At 47.1% G+C, this 19,928-nt stretch overlaps 1 protein-coding gene, 9 non-coding genes and 1 pseudogene across 10 annotated transcripts; all 11 read left to right on the forward strand.

The window, feature by feature from the left end:
• Nucleotides 1-2,716: 2,716 nt before the first annotated feature.
• Nucleotides 2,717-2,788, forward strand: Trnag-ucc (transfer RNA glycine (anticodon UCC)). Its single transcript has one exon. It is a non-coding gene; the product is annotated as a tRNA-Gly (tRNA).
• A 260-nt stretch (nt 2,789-3,048) lies between these two features.
• On the forward strand, nt 3,049-3,119 carry Trnag-ucc (transfer RNA glycine (anticodon UCC)). The gene has a single exon. It is a non-coding gene; the product is annotated as a tRNA-Gly (tRNA).
• A 261-nt stretch (nt 3,120-3,380) lies between these two features.
• Nucleotides 3,381-3,452, forward strand: Trnag-ucc (transfer RNA glycine (anticodon UCC)). The gene has a single exon. It is a non-coding gene; the product is annotated as a tRNA-Gly (tRNA).
• Nucleotides 3,453-3,718: 266 nt separating this feature from the next.
• On the forward strand, nt 3,719-3,790 carry Trnag-ucc (transfer RNA glycine (anticodon UCC)). The gene has a single exon. It is a non-coding gene; the product is annotated as a tRNA-Gly (tRNA).
• Nucleotides 3,791-4,054: 264 nt separating this feature from the next.
• Nucleotides 4,055-4,126, forward strand: Trnag-ucc (transfer RNA glycine (anticodon UCC)). The gene has a single exon. It is a non-coding gene; the product is annotated as a tRNA-Gly (tRNA).
• Nucleotides 4,127-4,443: 317 nt separating this feature from the next.
• Nucleotides 4,444-5,629, forward strand: LOC125939803 (uncharacterized; annotated as a pseudogene).
• Nucleotides 5,630-7,866: 2,237 nt separating this feature from the next.
• Nucleotides 7,867-9,042, forward strand: LOC119464684 (uncharacterized). The gene has a single exon (XM_037725678.1). The coding sequence runs from the start codon at nt 7,867-7,869 to the stop codon at nt 9,040-9,042; it is 1,176 nt and encodes a 391-aa protein (XP_037581606.1).
• A 115-nt stretch (nt 9,043-9,157) lies between these two features.
• Nucleotides 9,158-9,229, forward strand: Trnag-ucc (transfer RNA glycine (anticodon UCC)). Its single transcript has one exon. It is a non-coding gene; the product is annotated as a tRNA-Gly (tRNA).
• A 266-nt stretch (nt 9,230-9,495) lies between these two features.
• Nucleotides 9,496-9,567, forward strand: Trnag-ucc (transfer RNA glycine (anticodon UCC)). Its single transcript has one exon. It is a non-coding gene; the product is annotated as a tRNA-Gly (tRNA).
• A 264-nt stretch (nt 9,568-9,831) lies between these two features.
• Trnag-ucc (transfer RNA glycine (anticodon UCC)) lies at nt 9,832-9,903 on the forward strand. Its single transcript has one exon. It is a non-coding gene; the product is annotated as a tRNA-Gly (tRNA).
• Nucleotides 9,904-15,143: 5,240 nt separating this feature from the next.
• On the forward strand, nt 15,144-15,215 carry Trnag-ucc (transfer RNA glycine (anticodon UCC)). Its single transcript has one exon. It is a non-coding gene; the product is annotated as a tRNA-Gly (tRNA).
• Nucleotides 15,216-19,928: the final 4,713 nt, after the last annotated feature.

Consider the following 19,928-nt stretch of genomic DNA (forward strand, 5'->3'; position numbering starts at 1 on the left):
AAAGTTGCTTGATGATGAGCCATTTGTGCGCAGAGTAAAGGAAAAGATATTAGTTGATGACAAACAAGCATGACAAATTTATGGCTGCATGGGAAGAATTTAAGGCCCAAGTTAAGTTCATTGCGATCGAAAGAGGAAGCAGCCGCCAGCATGAAGAACTGCAGAAACAAAGAGAGCTGCGAAGACAACTAGAATTTCTTTTGAGCGTACAAAATACGGTTCATGATCAGGTAGCGGAAAATGTAAAGAAAGTAAGACATGAGCTGGAAGTTATTGACGCAGAGCGATACAAAGCTGCAGTTATACGTGCTCGGAGCGAACGGTTATGGATGGGTGAGATGCCAAACAAACGGGCGATGAGCGATGAAAAGCGGCATGCGTCAAGAAACGAGATTAAGCAGATACGTTTTCAAAACGAGGTGACGTCAGAAGCTGCCTTAATCGAGAGAGCCTTCGTTGAGCATTATCGGGAATTGTACGGCAATGGGGCTCGCTCTGGACTAGTCTTCGACAGCGAATTCATGAGCGAAATGCCAAGGTTGGAAGACGGTGTTAGAGAAAGCCTTGAAACGCCAATAAGTGTACCAGAGATTGAAAGGGCGATAGAGGAGTTGCCGTCAGGAAAGTCGCCAGGGCCAGATGGCCTAGGCGCCAAGTTTTACAAATCATTCAGTCAAGAGTTTTCCTGTATCTTGCACAGACTACTCTCAGAAGCGTATGAATTTAAAAAAGTGCCACCCTCATTTCGCGTGTCACACGTAGTGTTGATTCCTAAAACCGATGACCGGGAAAAGCTTCTTTTAGTAGGTTCATACATACCGATAAGTCTGACCAACACAGATTACAAAATCTTTATGAAAGTACTGGCTGGACGATTCCAAAGCGTGATTAAGGAGCTTGTAGGGCCACACCAGACGTGTGGCATTAAAGGCCGCACAATTTTCACCAACACCCACATTGCAAGGAATGTGCTAGAATGTTGTGATGACATTGGGGGTCGGGTGGCGATGTTGCAACTCGACCTTGCGAAGGCCTTCGACCGGGTGTCACATGAGGTGCTTTTCTCTATATTGAAGCACTGCAATGTTGGGAACATCATTTTAGAGGGCGTTAAAATGGCTTATGAAGAGTGTTCAACGCAGATTGTAATTAATAAATGCCTTAGTTCGAAGGTGCCAGTCCGCTCGTCTGTACGACAAGGCTGTCCTTTGTCTCCATTGCTTTTTGCCGTATACCTCGAACCTTTTTGTATGGCAGTCATCCATGATGTAAACATACGTGGTTTTAGGCTGCAGGCCGCTGAAGTTAAAATGCTAGCCTATGCAGATGACGTCGCCGTCTTTTGTGAAGACAAGGAAAGCGTTATCGAGGCTGTCCGCCTGGCAAGATCTTTCTGTAAGTACACGGGTGCCCAGATAAACTTCGAAAAAAGTGTTGGCATATGGCATGGAAAGTGGGACGCGATGCCCACTAATTTCGCCGGAATGCAATGGACTACTGTGCCTGCACCCTATCTAGGTGTGCCCCTTGAGCACTATCAAGACTCGACGCAGTTATGGAGCGGACAAACAGAATCGATGAAAGAAAAGATAAGTGATGGCAAGGCCGGGGATTATCAGTGTTTGCGCGTGCCTCAGCTTGCAATGTTTTTTTGATTGCCAAAGTCTGGTATATACTGCAAGTAATGTTCATGTCTCGCGTCAATGTTCAAAAGGTGCACCGAGTTTTTGCCACCTTTATGTGGAACTCCACTTGGGAGCGAACCAGCCGTACAAACCTTTTTCGCAGTGTTCGCAGTGGAGGCCTTGGGCTCTCACACTTCTTCATTAGACAGATTGTATCGCGGTTCTTTTTCCTGTGCGATGAAAGAAATGCTTTTCTCCGCACTGTCATTCAGGCGCGAATGGCAATAGAACTGCCGGAATTTGTTTTAACTACATCCAGTGTTATCAGTAGAAGAGCGACTGGTTATTATCGTGAAGTAGTTGCGTCTTTTCGAATCTCTGTGCACGGCTTTCGTTGGAGTATTTGTGCTCAGTGAGAAAGAAAAAACTGTACGTCGATTTGGTTGACAGCATGCTACCTACCCCACTGTATAGGATGGTTCACTGTGGAGGCCCAGGAAAAGATGTGCTGAAACGAGTCAAAAGGATGCCTGTAAGACCTGCTGCGAAAACTTTTTTTTCCAGCTACACACAAACACCCTCCCCGTTAAAATATGGCTTGAACAGAAAGGAATATTCGTACCGTGGACAACAAACTGCTTGCTGTGTAGAAAGCCCGAAACAATTGAACATGCCTTCATTGATTGTCGGGACGCAGTATTTCATTGGGATGTCTTGCAGCGCACTCTCAAAAAAGAACTCCCCATAACCCCATATGGAATTCGATTCCTGCCAGTTGAAAGTGATCAAGGAATACCTTTTGATATGTTCATGGTCCTGGGCCTCCACAGCTTCTGGAAGACGAGAATGGCTGTTCGTCATGCTGACGCCAATGTACGCTCTACGCGAGAGAACTTCATTGAAAGTGTTTCTTTTATACGAGAAGTGTATCGTGCACACAGTGAACCCGCAGACTGGGTTAGCATTCTTGATGAGCTGGTGTGCCTCAAGAAATTTTAATAAGACAATCCCGCCTGATGTGATGTCAGTGCACTGTATATATGCGTTTGTATTTTTTGCTAGTGTCAAAGCAGGCAATAAAGAAAAAAAAAGCGTCGGTGGTATAGTGGTTTGCATAGCTGCCTTCCAAGCAGTTGACCCGGGTTCGATTCCCGGCCGACGCATACAATTTTTTGAAGCGCTGCGTCGCCGTTTTTTTTAAACATCATCAATTATCAAGAGTAAGACATATTTTTTTCTGTGCGCTGCGCATCATTCCGGCGAGAGAGAAAGGAGGTCGGTCGCAATTAACTATAGTGTGAAGGCAAAGGGTACGTCTATTTAGATTACTCTGTGCACAGGGCGTAATTTGATTGTTGGAGTCTCTACACGCTGATTGCAATTGAACAGCTCAAGTAGGACTGCTTGTAACCATCGAAAACACGCGTCGGTGGTATAGTGGTTAGCATAGCTGCCTTCCAAGCAGTTGACCCGGGTTCGATTCCCGCCGACGCATACAATTTTCTGAAGCGCTGCGTCGCCGTTTTTTTTTAAACATCATCAATTATCAAGAGTAAGACATATTTTTTTCTGTGCGTCGCGGAACGTTCCGGCGAGAGAGAAAGAAGGTCGGCCGCAATTAACTAAAGTGTGAAGGCAAAGGGTACGGCTATTTAGATTACTCCGTGCACAGGGCGTATATTTATTGTTGCAGTCACTACACTCTGATTGCAATTGAAGAGCTCAAGTAGGACTGCTTGTACGAATCGAAAACACGCGTCGGTGGTATAGTGGTTAGCATAGCTGCCTTCCAAGCAGTTGACCCGGGATCGATTCCCGGCCGACGCATAGAATTTTTTGAAGCGCTGCGTCGCCGTTTTTTTTTTTCAACACATCATGAATTATCAATAGTGAGACATATTTTTTTTCCTTGCACTGCGCAACATTCCGGCGAGAGAGAAAGAAGGTTGGTCGCAATTAACTATAGTGTGAAGGCAAAGGGTGCGGCTATTTAGATTACTCCGTGCACAGGTCGTGTATTTATTGTTGCAGTCACTACACTCTGATTGCAATTGAAGAGCTCAAGTAGGACTGCTTGTACGAATCGAAAACGCGCGTCGGTGGTATAGTGGTTAGCATAGCTGCCTTCCAAGCAGTTGACCCGGGTTCGATTCCCGGCCGACGCATAGAATTTTTTGAAGCGCTGCGTCGCCGTTATCTTTTTCAACACATCATCAATTATCAATAGTGAGACATATTTTTTTCCTTGCACTGCGCAACATTCCGGCGAGAGAGAAAGAAGGTCGGTCGCAATTAACTATAGTGTGAAGGCAAAGGGTACGGCTATTTAGATTACTCCGTGCACAGGGCGTATATTTATTGTTGCAGTCACTACACTCTGATTGCAATTGAAGAGCTCAAGTAGGACTGCTTGTACGAATCGAAAACGCGCGTCGGTGGTATAGTGGTTAGCATAGCTGCCTTCCAAGCAGTTGACCCGGGTTCGATTCCCGGCCGACGCATAGAATTTTTTGAAGCGCTGCGTCGCCGTTTTTTTTCAACACATCATCAATTATCAATAGTGAGACATATTTTTTTTCCTTGCACTGCGCAACATTCCGGCGAGAGAGAAAGAAGGTCGGTCGCAATTAACTATAGTGTGAAGGCAAAGGGTACGGCTATTTAGATTACTCCGTGCACAGGGCGTATATTTATTGTTGCAGTCACTACACTCTGATTGCAATTGAAGAGCTCAAGTAGGACTGCTTGTACGAATCAAAAACACGCGTCGGTGGTATAGAAGAAGAAGAAGAAGCCGAGTGGAACGGCTGTGCTCGGAATGCTCTCTGCTGGAAACAGCGTATCGGCCTCAGGCCGAGGATCGTCGACTCCGTTTCTGAATGAAGATGCAAGCTACAAAGTTGTCCTCCCGCGTCTACCAACCGGTAACGATGTGCTGAATTCCATTTTTTCTTTATGCGGACTTGAGTGGCAGACCATACCGTGCTCCTGACTTCCGAGACGCTCTGCTTGAAGTAGTGGATACTGCAGATATTATAGGTGTAGGACAGTATCAGATGAGCCATGTATGGATGGTTACCTGCGCTAGTAGTGCGGCGAAACATAAACTCGTCGCCTGTGGTGAGCTCCGTGTCAAAGGACTGAAGTGCATGGTGATAGATCCGGAGACTAAAAATATCAAGCTCAAATTACTCTGGCTTCCGCCTCACCTTGAAGCTCGACGGGTTGAAGAGGCGTTCCAGGCGTACGGTCAGGTGAAGTCTGTCGAGAGAGAGGTGTGGAGATGCTCTGGTATGGAACAGTGGGTGACGACAAACCGGGAGGTTTCCTTGGTGCTCAAGGATACTGTCACCGTAAGCTCAATACCACATATTATGTCCATTTATGGACACCAGTGCCTGGTACTTATCCCCGGCAGGCCTCCGCTGTGCCTTCGTTGCAAGCGTGTGGGACATGTCCGTCGACAACGCAGAACGCCGAGGTGCTTGCAGTGCCACCGATTTGGTCACTCGGTGGACGCCTGTGTATCGACCTATGCCAATAAGCTTCGTTCTGGGCAACACAGCGCAGAAGAGCCACAACTGGACCATCTCATGGATGCTACAGAGATAGTCGATGCTACCGGAGAAGCCATAGGCGGCATCAGGGACGAAGAACAGGAGTCTCCAGAGCCAATGCCGAGCAGCCACAGCATCCCAAGCGAAGCTACAGGCAATAACTCGGTTTGCACACATGAGCTAGAAAACCTTAAAGAAAAGCCCCCCGATGGTGACAAGGAAGAAGAGGCGATGGACAGCAGTCAAGCGAGGAAGCGTCCGGCACCGTGCAACGATGAAACAACGGGGAGTGCAGTACAGGCACCCGAGAGTGTGCCTTCTAGTGCTCAACGGGTTCCCTCCCCTGGTGATGGTGTGCCGCGGCGGTTTTGTCAGCGAAGTAAGGAGAGTGCTATAAAGAAGTGCAAAGGGAGCAAGACCACAGATTTACCTGTGGCCAAGCTTTAGGTGAGCAAAATGGCTACTGCCTTCACCCTCCCCTTATGTGTAGCGACACTCAACGTGCGTGGGCTGCGGAGTATAAGGCGTCAGCAGCAGTTACTCCATGTGCTTAGGCAGCATGAAATTGATGTTGGTGCAGTGCAAGAGACCAAGATTTCTTCTGCTACCGATGCTAATCTTGCGCTGCAAATTTTTCAACCAGGTTATGAGGTGTGTGTTAGCCAAGCGTGTGGTGCTTCCGCTGGGTGCTTTTTGTTAGTTAGAAAGCAGTTGAATCACGCTTCATTGTCGCTACGTGTTGATGGGGAAGGCCGCTTTATATGTTGTGACCTCTCTTTTCGTTCCCGTAATTGGCGGTTTATTTGTGTCTATGCTCCCCTAAAAGTGAGCGACAGGAAGGCTTTCTTTCTGTCTCTTGCTCCGTTCCTAGACACTGACAGAGATTTGGTAGTTTTGGGAGACTTTAACTGTGTTTGTGATCATAGAGACCATTCATACCTAACAAAGCGTTATGATGCAAGTGCAACTTTGCTTCAGCAATTACTGGAAGACCACAATCTAATAGACGTGGGAGCCTACACGCCTTCTTGCGTGCGGTTCACACACTTTCAAGGCGTCTCTCATGCTCGACTTGATCGTGTGTATGTTTCGACGGATCTCTGGTCTCACATTCACAACTACGCCGTGAAGCCTATATTTTTCACAGACCATTGTTTAGTGGCTGTTTCATGGGGTCCCAGAAAGTTTCGCAAGTTTACTCCAAATTGGGAATTGTGGAAACTTAACACAGAACTTTTACGAGAGGAAAAATTTGTAAACAAAGTGAAAGAATTATTTCTAGAGATAACGCAATGTCGACAGCTCCCACTGTTTGCTCAATGGGAAATGTTCAAACAGAGAGTAAAAAATGAAGCGATTGCTATATCATGTGAGCTATCTCAAAGAAAAAATGCAGAAAAACATCACCTTTATAATCTACTTCATTAGCTGCACGCTTTCGAAAGCCAGGTGCCAGGGTTGTATAGCGACGAGATAAATACAGTTCGAGCAGAGGTACAGAAATATGAGACGGAAGCGTACAGAGGAGCAGTGGTGCGTTCACGCACAACTCGTTTCACAGATGAGGAGCCCACAAAAAGGGCTCTTGGTGATGAAAAGCGATACGCGCTTTCAAAGCAGATATTACAAATTGAATCTGGTGGTTCCATATATACAGAAACGTCGCAGATAATCACCATATTTGAAGATCACTATAAAAATATTTTCACTGCAGTTACGCTTCAGCAGGGTTACGAAGAAAAAGCCGATCAATTTATTTCTCTTATGCCACAATTACAAGATGATGATCGAGTCAGCGTTGACGAGCCAATAACTCGAGAAGAAATTAAGCTTGCTGTGGAAACTCTGCAGAAAAACAAGACGCCTGGCCCTGATGGCCTTAGTGCCGAGTTTTATGTAAAATTTCAGGAATTCCTGTGTCCCTTTCTTGAGCAGGTTTTCAAAGACTCTTATAAGCATGGTGAGCTTCCTCCGACTTTCTATCAGGGCCATACGACCCTAATCTCAAAGAGCACTGATAATGAAGTATTAAAGAGTGTAAACGGATATAGGCCGATATCATTATGTAACGTCGATTATAAAATATTTGCAAAAGTACTTACAAATAGGTTGCAGACAGTCATTGCTAAATTAGTTGGTGACCATCAAACATGTGGAATTCGAGGACGCTCTATACAAACAAATATTCATATCGCACGTTCAGTCCTTGAGTGCTTAGAAGGTAGCATGGATCAAGTAGCTCTTCTTCAGATTGACCTCGCCAAAGCCTTTGATAAGGTTCAGCACAGTTTTTTGTTCCGATTACTGCGACATCTGCAGTTAGGTGATGCATTATATAATGGTATAGCACTTTGTTATAAAGGGTGTACTACAAAGTTAATTGTGAACCGTACCCTCTCAGGTGTAATACAGGTACAGTCATCCGTCCGTCAGGGTTGTCCGCTCTCGCCTTTACTTTTCGCAATATACTTGGAACCTCTTTGCTTAAGCGTGCTTTATAACTCAAGCATTAAGGGATACAGGTATGCAGATGAAGAAATTAAAGTTTAGCTTATGCGGATGACATAGCCTTCTTTTGCATCGATAAGCCCAGTATTACTGAGACAATAAACACTACCTTGCGTTTCTGTGAAATGGCAGGAGCTAGTGTAAATTTTGATAAAAGTCGGGGGTTTTGGCTAGGCATGTGGGCTCTAACTCCCTCTGTGTTCTCGAATATTCATTGGGATCAGTCTTCGCTGCGTTATCTTGGTTTGGCTCTCGATAACTTCCGTAATAGTGGACCTCATTGGACATCCGCGATAACCACAATCCGTCGAAAGATGACAACCTGGCAGGGACGCGACTTCTCCATTTTCGCAAGAGCTAAGGCGTGCAATATATTCCTTGCTTCTAAGCTTCTTTATGTTCTGCAGGTATTGCACTGCTCTCGCATCCATGTTCAGGCATTCCACAGAATATTTGCATGTTTTATTTGGCAGTCATCATGGGAAGCCATGAGAAGGGATAATCTTTTCCTTCCACTTGAGAAGGGAGGTCTCAGTCTTGTGCATTTGTTTGTGAGACAATTGGTCATGCGATTATTTTACCTTCAAAATGTCCGTCATCCTTTCCTCCTTGCAGTTAACAGAACACGTCTTGCTTCACACCTCCCTTTTCTTTTTGTCACGACCAACTCTGCTCAAGAACTGCCGTTATGGGGCTTCCTAAAGGAACTCGTGGATACTATCTCATTTTTAAAAGCCAGATTCACGTTAGAATATTTATTTAGCGTTGATCGAACATCGCTAAATATAGCACTTGTAAATAACCTTTTCCCTGCACCTATGTATCGAAACCCATATCTGTCTCTACTTGGTCAAGATGTTCTTTGCCGTGTTCGTCGAATGTGTATAACGCCAGCAGCGAAAACATTTTTCTTTAAGTTGCACACTTCCACTCTGCCAGTTAAAACATGGCTTCATGAGAAAGGATTATATGTACCGTGGAATACAAATTGTAGACTGTGCAGCCAACCTGAAAAAATAGAACATTGCTTTATTCTTTGTCGTGATGCATTTTATTTTTGGGACATTTTACAAAGAACTATCAAAAAAGAATTTCCTCTAACACCTTACGGTATCCGGTTCCTTCCTTTCAAAAAGACAATCAGTAATGCACCATATGATTTGTTTATGTTATTAGGACTGTATTCATTATGGAGAAGTCGAATGATCGACAGACATGCCGAGCCACCCCGCTCGACAAGGTCTGTCTTTCGAGAAGAGGCTGCTCAAGTGCGGAGTGTTGTTCCAACCTTTGACCCCGTTCCTGAATGGATTTCGTATCTGGACGCTTGTGTTTGTTTACCCGATTTTTGAACTTTCATTCGACTGCCTAGCGTGTGTGAATTTGTTTTGTCATGTATGTATATATGTAACACAAATAATTTTCGCATATAGCTACTAATATTTCCATGCAATAAAGAAAAAAAAAACGTCGGTGGTATAGTGGTTAGCATAGCTGCCTTCCAAGCAGTTGACCCGGGTTCGATTCCCGGCCGACGCATACAATTTTTTGAAGCGCTGCGTCGCCGTTTTTTTTTTTCAACACATCATCAATTATCAAGAGTGAGACATATTTTTTTTCTGTGCGCTGCGCATCATTCCGGCGAGAGAGAAACAAGGTCGGTCGCAATTAACTATAGTGTGAAGGCAAAGGGTACGGCTATTTAGATTACTCCGTGCACAGGGCGTATATTTATTCTTGGAGTCTCTACACGCTGATTGCAATTGGACAGCTCAAGTAGGACTGCTTGTAACCATCGAAAACACGCGTCGGTGGTATAGTGGTTAGCATAGCTGCCTTCCAAGCAGTTGACCCGGGTTCGATTCCCGGCCGACGCATACAATTTTTTGAAGCGCTGCGTCGCCGTTTTTTTTTCAACACATCATCAATTATCAAGAGTGAGACATATTTTTTTTCTGTGCGCTGCGCATCATTCCGGCGAGAGAGAAACAAGGTCGGTCGCAATTAACTATAGTGTGAAGGCAAAGGGTACGGCTATTTAGATTACTCCGTGCACAGGGCGTAATTTTATTGTTGGAGTCTCTACACGCTGATTGCAATTGGACAGCTCAAGTAGGACTGCTTGTAACCATCGAAAACACGCGTCGGTGGTATAGTGGTTAGCATAGCTGCCTTCCAAGCAGTTGACCCGGGTTCGATTCCCGGCCGACGCATACAGTTTTTTGAAGCGCTGCGTCGCCGTTTCTTTTTTTTTTTGAACACATCATGAATTATCAAGAGTGAGACATATTTTTTTCTGTGCGCTGCGCATCATTCCGGCGAGAGAGAAACAAGGTCGGTCGCAATTAATTATAGTGTGAAGGCAAAGGGTACGGCTATTTAGATTACTCCGTGCACAGGGCGTAATTTTATTGTTGCAGTCTCTACACGCTGATTGCAATTGGACAGCTCAAGTAGGACTGCTTGTAACTATCGAAAACACGCGTCGGTGGTATAGGGATTCTGCTTCCGGCCACCGAGCGTGACGGACGTATGATGACGGGCTCCGTAGGAGCGGCTTCAGCGGCCCCGAGCGGCCGCGGTAACAGGAATTTTGCTGCTGACGAGTATCAAGTTGTTTTGCCGAGTTTGCCAACAGGGCGTTTTGTTGTGAACACCCTTTTGTTTACATCGTGATATCAGGGCCCGCCCATACCAGGTGGAAGATTTCCGCGATGCGCTCGCCCCGTTATCGCTCCTGCCGGAAGTGGTGGCTCTCGGGGCCTACCGTACGAGCCACGTTTGGGCCGTGACCTTCAAGGACGACGAAACGGTGAAGAAAATAGTCAGCGTTGATGAGCTGCAGGTCAAAAAGGGCCGATGCCTCGTCATTGACTCCGCCAACCAGGATGTGCGCTTGAAAGTGCATTGGCTGCTGCACACCGTTCCCGACGAGGACGTGCGTCTTGCCTTCGCGCCGTTTGGAAAGGTCACGGACGTCGCCCGCGACCGCTGGCGTGTTCATGGCGTGGCGGATAAGAGCTCCACTACAAGACTGGTTACGCTGAAGTTGAAGCCGGGTGTAACGCTGGTCGACCTGCCACATCAGGTGAGCGTCGCCGGCGAGCTGGCTCTCGTGGTTGTGCCGGGCAGGGCCCCTCTGCCTGCGCTGCCGCGGAACGGGCCATATTTGTCGAGACTGCCGCATTCCGCGGTGTGGTGCGTGCCAACGCTTCGGTCACGATGAGAGTCAGTGCGAGCGGACGTACGCTAGCGTGACTGGACGCGTGAGCAACGACGACAACTCCGCCCTATTCATGGACGAGGCGGACATGGAAGACACATCGTCCATTGCTAAGGAAGCAGCTGGTGAGGGGGCAAAGTCGGAGGTACGACTTCAGCAACAGAGGCAACACGTCGATGAGGCCGTCGCCTCTGAACAACAAGAGAAAGCAGAGGGCACTATAGCCATGCCGAATCCTGAGGAAGAGAGCCCACCTGATCCGGGAGTGGCCTCCACCCCCCCCCCCCCCCCTGAGCCTGAAGACATGGACACCCATACCGGGCTCGCTAACTTGCAGGCGGGGAAACGCCCGCGCGACCAGACCAATAGCCTGGCTACGACGCAGGACAGCAGCGGCGGAGACGAGCCACCGCCCAAAACGCCAGGTATGAGGAGACCTACCTTGAAGCTGCGGCCGAACATTACGGCCGATTCACGGCAGGCGGGTAAACCGCCTCCGTAGTTCTGTACTGTGTTTAGCTTGAGGTGGGTTGGGGGGTTGGTGAGTGCAATGGCCGTCACCCTGAGCGCTATTCTTTTGGATATGTGTCAGGAACGAGGGCCCGAGTTGCATGTGAGTGTTGCTTTCGAGAGGTCGGGTTGTGTTCCCTTTTGTGGCATTCGACGCGGTTATCGGCACGTCATTATGAATGCTCGTCCTTGCGTAACTGTGATGGGCACCATTCTACCGTGTAGTCATGGCAGCTAATATCGAAGGAGCGCTACGTGTAGCCACGTTAAATGTACGAGGGCTCGGTGCAAGAAGGCGGCAATGTCAGCTAAGCCGGCTACTCTTAGATAATGACTTGCATCTTGTGGGAATCCAAGAAACGAAAATAGAGAGCCAAGAACTAACCGACAGAATGGTGTCCAATTTTCGTGCGCACTTGACGTGTGTGTTTCTCACGCTGTTCGTGGATCAGGTGGTTGCGCTGTATTCATTCGAAGAAACTTTGGCATTTGTGTGCAGTCAGTGTTTTCGTGTGAAAGTGGGCGCCTTTTAGTGGCGGATTTTTGTTTTTGCGATAAGGATTTCCGTGTCATTTGTGTCTACGCACCGAATATTAAAACAGACCGGCGATCCTTCTTTGAGCGTCTTGAAGAGTACGTAAAATGTGACAAGCTGGTAATACTGCTGGGCGATTTTAACTGTGTATGCGCTGCTGACGACCGCGCAAAGTTTTCACACGTACGCGATAAGAGTTCTGAATTGCTAAATGCAGTGGTGCACGATTACGACTTGGAAGATATCGGTAGTGTCTTCGCCAGTGGTACTCACCCGCAGTTTACTCACTTCCAGCGTGATAGCCACGCTCGGCTAGATAGGTTATATGTGTCAGCCGAATTGATGCCCTTGTGTAGTGAATATGATGTGCAACCCATTGCATATAGCGATCACTGCTTGGTAACTGCCACCTTTGGGAAAAGACAGATCAAACACACCTTTAACTGGGACCTCTGGAAATTGAACGCGCAGTTGCTGGATGACGATGCTTTCGTTGATGCTGTTGCGAAGGAACTAGAAAGCCTGATTTCAGTCGAATCAGCAAGCTTCGCCATTAAATGGGAAGAATTTAAACAGAAAGTAAAAACAATGGCTATTGAAAGAAGCAGTGTTCTTCGGCATAACCTGAAACAGGCAGAAACGAACCTTCGCCAGCAACTGCAATTTTTCATCAGCATGGAAAGTGTCCAGCCTGGTGTGTATGTTAACGAAATAAAGGAAGTGAAAGCCGAACTCGAAAGGATAGACTCTGAGAAATACACAGCCGCCGTTGTGCGATCAAGGTCTGAGAAGCTGTGGGCGGGAGAAGCGCCAACAAAACGAGCTCTCTCAGACGAGAAAAGGTACGCATGTCGGAAGGAAATCCGCCAGCTAGCTAAAGGCAATGACATCACGTCCGACAAGAACGACATCAAACAAAAGATCGTCGATCACTTCCAAGCCTTCTTAGGTCAACCACGCGAACCTAAAGATGGCTACCAGACGGAATTCCTTTCATTGATGCCAAAGCTCGATGAAGAAGTTAAGGCACGGCTAGAACATCCCATTACCCTGAGTGAGATAGAGTGCGCAATAGACGAGTTGGCGCCCGGCAAAGCACCTGGGCCTGATGGCTTAGGGGCCACCTTCTATAAAACGTTTAAGTCAGCGCTTGCTCATGTCCTCTATCTAGTTATCAGCGAAGCGTATGACCGAAAAAGGTTGCCCTTGTCTTTCACAACCTCGCATATTGTGCTAATCCCGAAGAGTGATGACGAAAAGAAACGTTTTTTGCCAGGCTCATATCGCCCGATAACTCTAGCCAACGTTGACTACAAAATATTCACGAAAGTTTTAGCGAAACGACTGCAAAGTGTCATCAAAACATTGGTAGGGCCTCACCAGACTTGTGGCATTACAGGCCGCAGTATTACAACAAATGTACACGTGGTTCGAAGTGTGCTAGAGTGTTGCGACGCGATTGGCGATTACGTCGCGATGATGCAGATAGATTTGGCGAAAGCCTTCGACCTCGTCTCGCACAAGGCTCTACTATGCATACTCGAACATACGAACGTTGGCAGTGTCATAACGGAAGGCGTAACGATGGCGTACAAAGACTGCTCAACGCGAATCATTGTTAATGGGGAGCTCACCCATAGCTTTCGTGTGCTCTCGTCGGTGCGTCAAGGATGCCCGCTTTCGCCCCTTCTGTTTGCTGCTTATCTCGAGCCACTCTGTTTGGCCATTAAAAACAACGACCGCATAGCAGGCTATCGACTACAGGCAGCACACGTTAAAATATTGGCGTATGCAGACGACATCGCGATTCTCTGTACAAATAAAGCCAGCATTAAACAAGCAACTACTGTAGGCAAAAAATTTTGCGATTCAGCTGGAGCCCAGATAAATTGGGATAAAAGTTATGGCTTCTGGCATGGGAGTTGGGAAGACACGCCGGAGACCTTTTCTCGATTGAATTGGTCAAAGTTGCCTACACAGTACCTGGGGGTGCCTCTCGGAAGTTACCGTGAGGCCGAACCGTACTGGCTCGACCAAGCTTCGAGAGCAAAGGAAAAGGCTGACGGTTGGAGAGGAAAGCAATTGTCAATGTTTTCTAGAGCCACTGTTTGCAACCTCTTTTTAGTTTCTAAGATATGGTATGTTATGAATGTGTTGTGTGCTGCGCGGGTAAGCGTACAAAAAATTCACCGCATTTTCGCTACTTTCATTTGGGCCTCTACCTGGGAGAGGACGAGTCGAACAAACTTGCTTCTCCCGGTCAAGAATGGTGGGCTTGGTCTGGTTCACTTGTTTTTGCGACAAATTGTGTCACGCTTTGTGTTTCTGCGGGATCAAAATGATCTCTTTCTTTGAACAATAGTACAAGTACGGCTGGGCAGACTTCTTCCGGGATTCGTTGTTTCGTCGGCTCAGAACATGCCGGGAACTGTGAAAGGATACCTGCGTGAAGTGGTGATGTCATATAGGATGTTAAATGTGCGTTTCTCACAGCAGTATCTGTCCACCGTTACAAAGAAAAAATTGTACAGAGATCTTGTGGACGCGATGCTACCTGTACCTTTGTACCGTTCGCCACACCGTGGAGGCCCCGGACAGGACGTTTTAAAAAGAGTCAAGAAAATGCCAGTACGGCCATCAACTAAGTCTTTCTTTTTCAAATTACATACAAACACACTTCCCGTTAAGACCTGGCTTCATAGCAAGGGTATTTTCATCCCCTGGAACACCGACTGCTTTTTATGTAAAAAACCAGAAACAATAGAACATGTTTTCCTAGATTGCTGGGACCCGATCTTTCACTGGGACGTTCTGCAGAGAACGCTGAAGAAGCAGTTACCCCTGGACCCGTATGGGATACGCTTTTTGCCATTAGATACCTCAGAGCAAGTACCGTACGACCTCATTATGGTCCTGGGCCTCCACGCTATGTGGAAAACTCGCATGCAATTTGAACATGCAGACTTGGTTGTAATACCGGTGCGAGAACACTTCATTTGAGAGTGTTGTTTACGTCAGAGACGCTTACAAATCACTGCCTGATCCACCACAATGGATGTATGTACTCGATGAACTGGTGTCACTGAACAGATTTTAGTGCTGTGTTGGCCAAAGTGTGGCTGGCACGTTTTATCATTTGTAACATTTGATTTTGTACGTCGACGACGGCAATAAAGAAAAAAAAAACGTCGGTGGTATAGTGGTTAGCATAGCTGCCTTCCAAGCAGTTGACCCGGGTTCTATTCCCGGCCGACGAATACAATTTTTTTGAAGTGCTGCGTCGCCGTTTTTTTTTTTCAACACATCGTCAATTATCAAGAGTCAGACATATTTTTTTTCTGTGCGCTGCGCATCATTCCGACGAGAGAGAAACAAGGACCCGAGTGCCAACTGTGCGGCTACGAAGAGAGCAAGGGACGTAACGAGCACCCAGGAGGAGGACTTGGACAACGAGACCCAAGACGAACCGCCGCAGAAAACCCAGGCGAGTCGTCGGGCGTCCATTCGCCCGAAACCGAACATCCCGCCGGACAGACGGACGGCGGCAGAACCGCCTACCTAGGACCTGGCGCCTACTGGGGCGCCCGGACTAGCGACGTCAAGAGATGGGTGCCACTTCAGAATTAGCCTACGCGTACACCGTAAAGGTACGCGTGTGGTTAGAGCGGCTTTTCGTTGAGCATTTGTTTTTGGAAAGTTTTTTACAAAGTGTTGTGATGGTTTGTTTTCCAGCGGCACCTTGCGATCGGCTTGCTTATACAGACTAATGGCGGTGAAATTAGAGACAGCATTGAGAGTGGCGACTTTAAATGTTCGTGGCCTCGGAGCGCGAAGGAGACAGTATCAACTCAGTCGCTTGTGTATGGAGAAGGAACTCGATGTTGTCGCTTTACAAGAAACTAAGGTCGAAACTCAAGAGCAGACCGATCGCATGGTGACGCCTTTCACGGCGCATTACAATGTGTGCGTATGCCATGCTAATGGTACATCAGGCGGGTGCGCGTTGCTTATACGGAAGAGTGCTGGCATTATTGAAGAAAGTGTAACTGTATGTCAACCTGGCCGCATGCTCATTGTCGATTTTTCTTTTTCTGGAGCGTCGTGGCGGCTCATATGCGTTTATGCGCCGAACATTGTGAATGACCGATTGTTGTATTTTGAGTATATAGAGCAGTATCTAAAGTGTGACCGCTACATCATATCTCTTGGTGATTTTAATTGTGTGTGTTCTGCGGAAGATCGAATCAGAGGGGAACATGTTCGTGACAAAAGTGCTCTCTTTTTGAGCTCACTAATTGACGACCACAACTTAGAAGATGTGGGTCAAATTTTCACTGACGGTACGATTCCGCAGTACACGCACATTCAAGGAAACAGCCGATCAAGGCTGGACAGAGAGTATGTTTCACTAGATTTGATCCCCCTTTGTAACAGTTATAATGTTACACCACTATCGTTCACGGATCATAGTTTAGTGAGCTTTGTGATGGGGGCAAAAGTTAAAAGAACACGATTCAACTGGAACACGCGGAAATTCAACGAAAAGCTGCTTGATGATGAGCCATTTGTGCGCAGAATAAAGGAAAAAATATTAGACTTGATGACAAACAAGCATGACAATTTTATGGCTGCATGGGAAGAATTTAAGGTCCAAGTTAAGTTCATTGCGATCGAAAGAGGAAGCAGCCGCCAGCATGAAACTGCAGAAACAAAGAGAGCTGCGAAGACAGCTAGAATTTCGTTTGAGCGTACAAAATACGGTTCATAATCAGGTTGCGTAAAATGTAAAGAAAGTAAGACATGAGCTGGAAGTTATTGACGCAGAGCGATACAAAGCTGCAGTTATACGTGCTTGGAGCGAACGGTTATGGATGGGTGAGATGCCAAACAAACGGGCAATGAGCGATGAAAAGCGGCATGCGTCAAGAAACGAGATTAAGCAGATACGTTTTCAAAACGAGGTGACATCAGAAGCTGCCTTAATCGAGAGAGCCTTCGTTGAGCATTATCGGGAATTGTACGGCAATGGTGCTCGCTCTGGACTAGGCTTCGACAGCGAATTCATGAGCGAAATGCCAAGGTTGGAAGACGGTGTTAGAGAAAGCCTTGAAACGCCAATAAGTGTACCCGAGATTGAAAGGGCGATAGATGAGTTGCCGTCAGGAAGTCGCCAGGGCCAGATGGCCTAGGCGCCAAGTTTTACAAATCATTCAGTCAAGAGTTTTCCTGTATCTTGCACAGACTACTCTCAGAAGCGTATGAATTTAAAAAAGTGCCACCCTCATTTCGCATGTCACACGTAGTGGTTGATTCCTAAAACCGATGACCGGGAAAAGCTTCTTTTAGTAGGTTCATACAGACCGATAAGTCTGACCAACACAGATTACAAAATCTTTATGAAAGTACTGGCTGGACGATTCCAAAGCGTGATTAAGGAGCTTGTAGGGCCACACCAGACGTGTGGCATTAAAGGCCGCACAATTTTCACCAACACCCACATTGCAAGGAATGTGCTAGAATGTTGTGATGACATTGGGGGTCGGGTGGCGATGTTGCAACTCGACCTTGCGAAGGCCTTCGACCGGGGTGTCACATGAGGTGCTTTTCTCTATATTGAAGCACTGCAATGTTGGGAACGTCATTTTAGAGGGCGTTTAAAATGGCTTATGAAGAGTGTTCAACGCAGACTTGTAATTAATAAATGCCTTAGTTCCAAGGTGCCAGTCCGCTCGTCTGTACGACAAGGCTGTCCTTTGTCTCCATTGCTTTTTGCCGTATACCTCGAACCTTTTTGTATGGCAGTCATCCATGATGTAAACATACGTGGTTTTAGGCTGCAGGCCGCTGAAGTTAAAATGCTAGCCTATGCAGATGACGTCGCCGTCTTTTGTGAAGACAAGGAAAGCGTTATCGAGGCTGTCCGCCTGGCAAGATCTTTCTGTAAGAACACGGGTGCCCAGATAAACTTCGAAAAAAGTGTTGGCATATGGCATGGAAAGTGGGACGCGATGCCCACTAATTTCGCCGGAATGCAATGGACTACTGTGCCTGCACCCTATCTAGGGTGCCCCTGAGCACTATCAAGACTCGACACAGTTATGGAGCGGACAAACAGAATTGATGAAAGAAAAGATAAAGGGATGGCAAGGCCGGGGATTATCAGTGTTTGCGCGTGCCTCAGCTTGCAATGTTTTTTTGATTGCCAAAGTCTGGTATATACTGCAAGTAATGTTCATGTCTCGCGTCAATGTTCAAAAAGTGCACCGAGTTTTGGCCACCTTTATATGGAACTCCACTTGGGAGCGAACCAGCCATACAAACCTTTTTCGCAGTGTTCGCAGTGGAGGCCTTGTGCTCTCACACTTGTTCATTAGACAGATTGTATCGCGGTTCGTTTTCCTGCGCGATGAAAGAAATGCTTTTCTCCGCACTGTCATTCAGGCGCGAATGGCAACAGAACTGCCGGAATTTGTTTTAACTACATCCAGTGTTATCAGTAGAAGAGCGACTGGTTATTATCGTGAAGTAGTTGCGTCTTTTCGAATACTCTGTGCACGGTTTTCGTTGGAGTATTTGTGCTCAGTGAGAAAGAAAAAACTGTACGTCGATTTGGTTGACAGCACGCTACCTACCCCACTGTATAGGATGGTTCACTGTGGAGGCCCAGGAAAAGATGTGCTGAAACGAGTCAAAAGGATGCCTGTAAGACCTGCTGCGAAAACATTTTTTTTCCAGCTACACACAAACACCCTCCCCGTTAAAGCATGGCTTGAACAGAAAGGAATATTCGTACCGTGGACAACGAACTGCTTGCTGTGTACAAAGCCCGAAACAATTGAACATGCCTTCATGGATTGTCGGGACGCAGTATTTCATTGGGATGTCTTGCAGCGCACTCTAAAAAAAGAACTCCCCATAACCCCGCATGTAATTCGATTCCGGACAGTTGAAAGTGATCAAGGAATACCTTTTGATATGTTCATGCTCCTGGGCCTCCACAGTTTGTGGAAGACGAGAATGGCTGTTCGTCATGCTGACGCCAATGCACGCTCTACGCGAGAGAACTTCATTGAAAGTGTTTCTTTTATACGAGAAGTGTATCGTGCACAGAGTGAACCCGCAGACTGGGTTAGCATTCTTGATGAGCTGGTGTGCCTCAAGAAATTTTAATAAGACAATCCCGCCTGATGTGATGTCGGTGCACTGTATATATGCATTTGTATTTTTTTTGCTAGTGTCAAAGCAGGCAATAAAGAAAAAAAAAGCGTCGGTGGTATAGTGGGGATTCTACTTCCGGCCACCGAGCGTGACGGGCGTGAACGGAGCGGTATCAGCGGAGCGGTATCAGCGGCCCAGCTTGGCCGCGGAAACAAGTTTACTGGCTCAAGTGATCAGGACTACGAATTTATTTTGCCGCGGCTACCAACAGGTCGAATTGTGTTAAATACGCTGTTTTTGCACGCCGACGTCAGAGCAAGGTCCTACAAGGTCGAGGATTTTCGCGACGCACTGGTCGGTTTGGCACTGCTCCCCGAGATTATCGCCTTGGGGGCGTACCAAATGAACCACATTTGGGCTATCACGTTCAAGTGTGCCGAAGGAATGAAGAAGCTGCTCTCCACCCGTGAAATGAAAGAACGTCGGTGCGTTTTTATTGATCCCGGTGACCAGGACGTGAGGATGAAGATCCACTGGATTCTGTACAGTGTGCAGGATGAAGACGTGCGAACAGCGCTTGCCACCATACGGCACCGTGACGGAAGTCGCCAGGAACGTTGGCGCGTTCAGGGAGTCATGGACAAATTCGTCAACGCGTTCTGTCTCCTTGAAGTTTGAAGCCGGTGTTTACAGTTGAGGACCTGCCGCACCAGATACGCATTGCTGGAGAACAGGCTCTCGTGGTTGTTCCTGGAAGAGCCCCACTTTGCCTTAGGTGCCATACCTCAGGACACGTTCGACGGGCATGTAAA

This window comes from Dermacentor silvarum, chromosome 9, assembly GCF_013339745.2.
Source record: "Dermacentor silvarum isolate Dsil-2018 chromosome 9, BIME_Dsil_1.4, whole genome shotgun sequence".
Lineage (NCBI taxonomy): Eukaryota > Metazoa > Arthropoda > Arachnida > Ixodida > Ixodidae > Dermacentor > Dermacentor silvarum.

Bases quoted from the DNA above. Each gene is read 5' to 3' on its own strand.
- LOC119464684 (XM_037725678.1), top strand. From the start codon at position 7,867: ATGTGGGCTCTAACTCCCTCTGTGTTCTCGAATATTCATTGGGATCAG.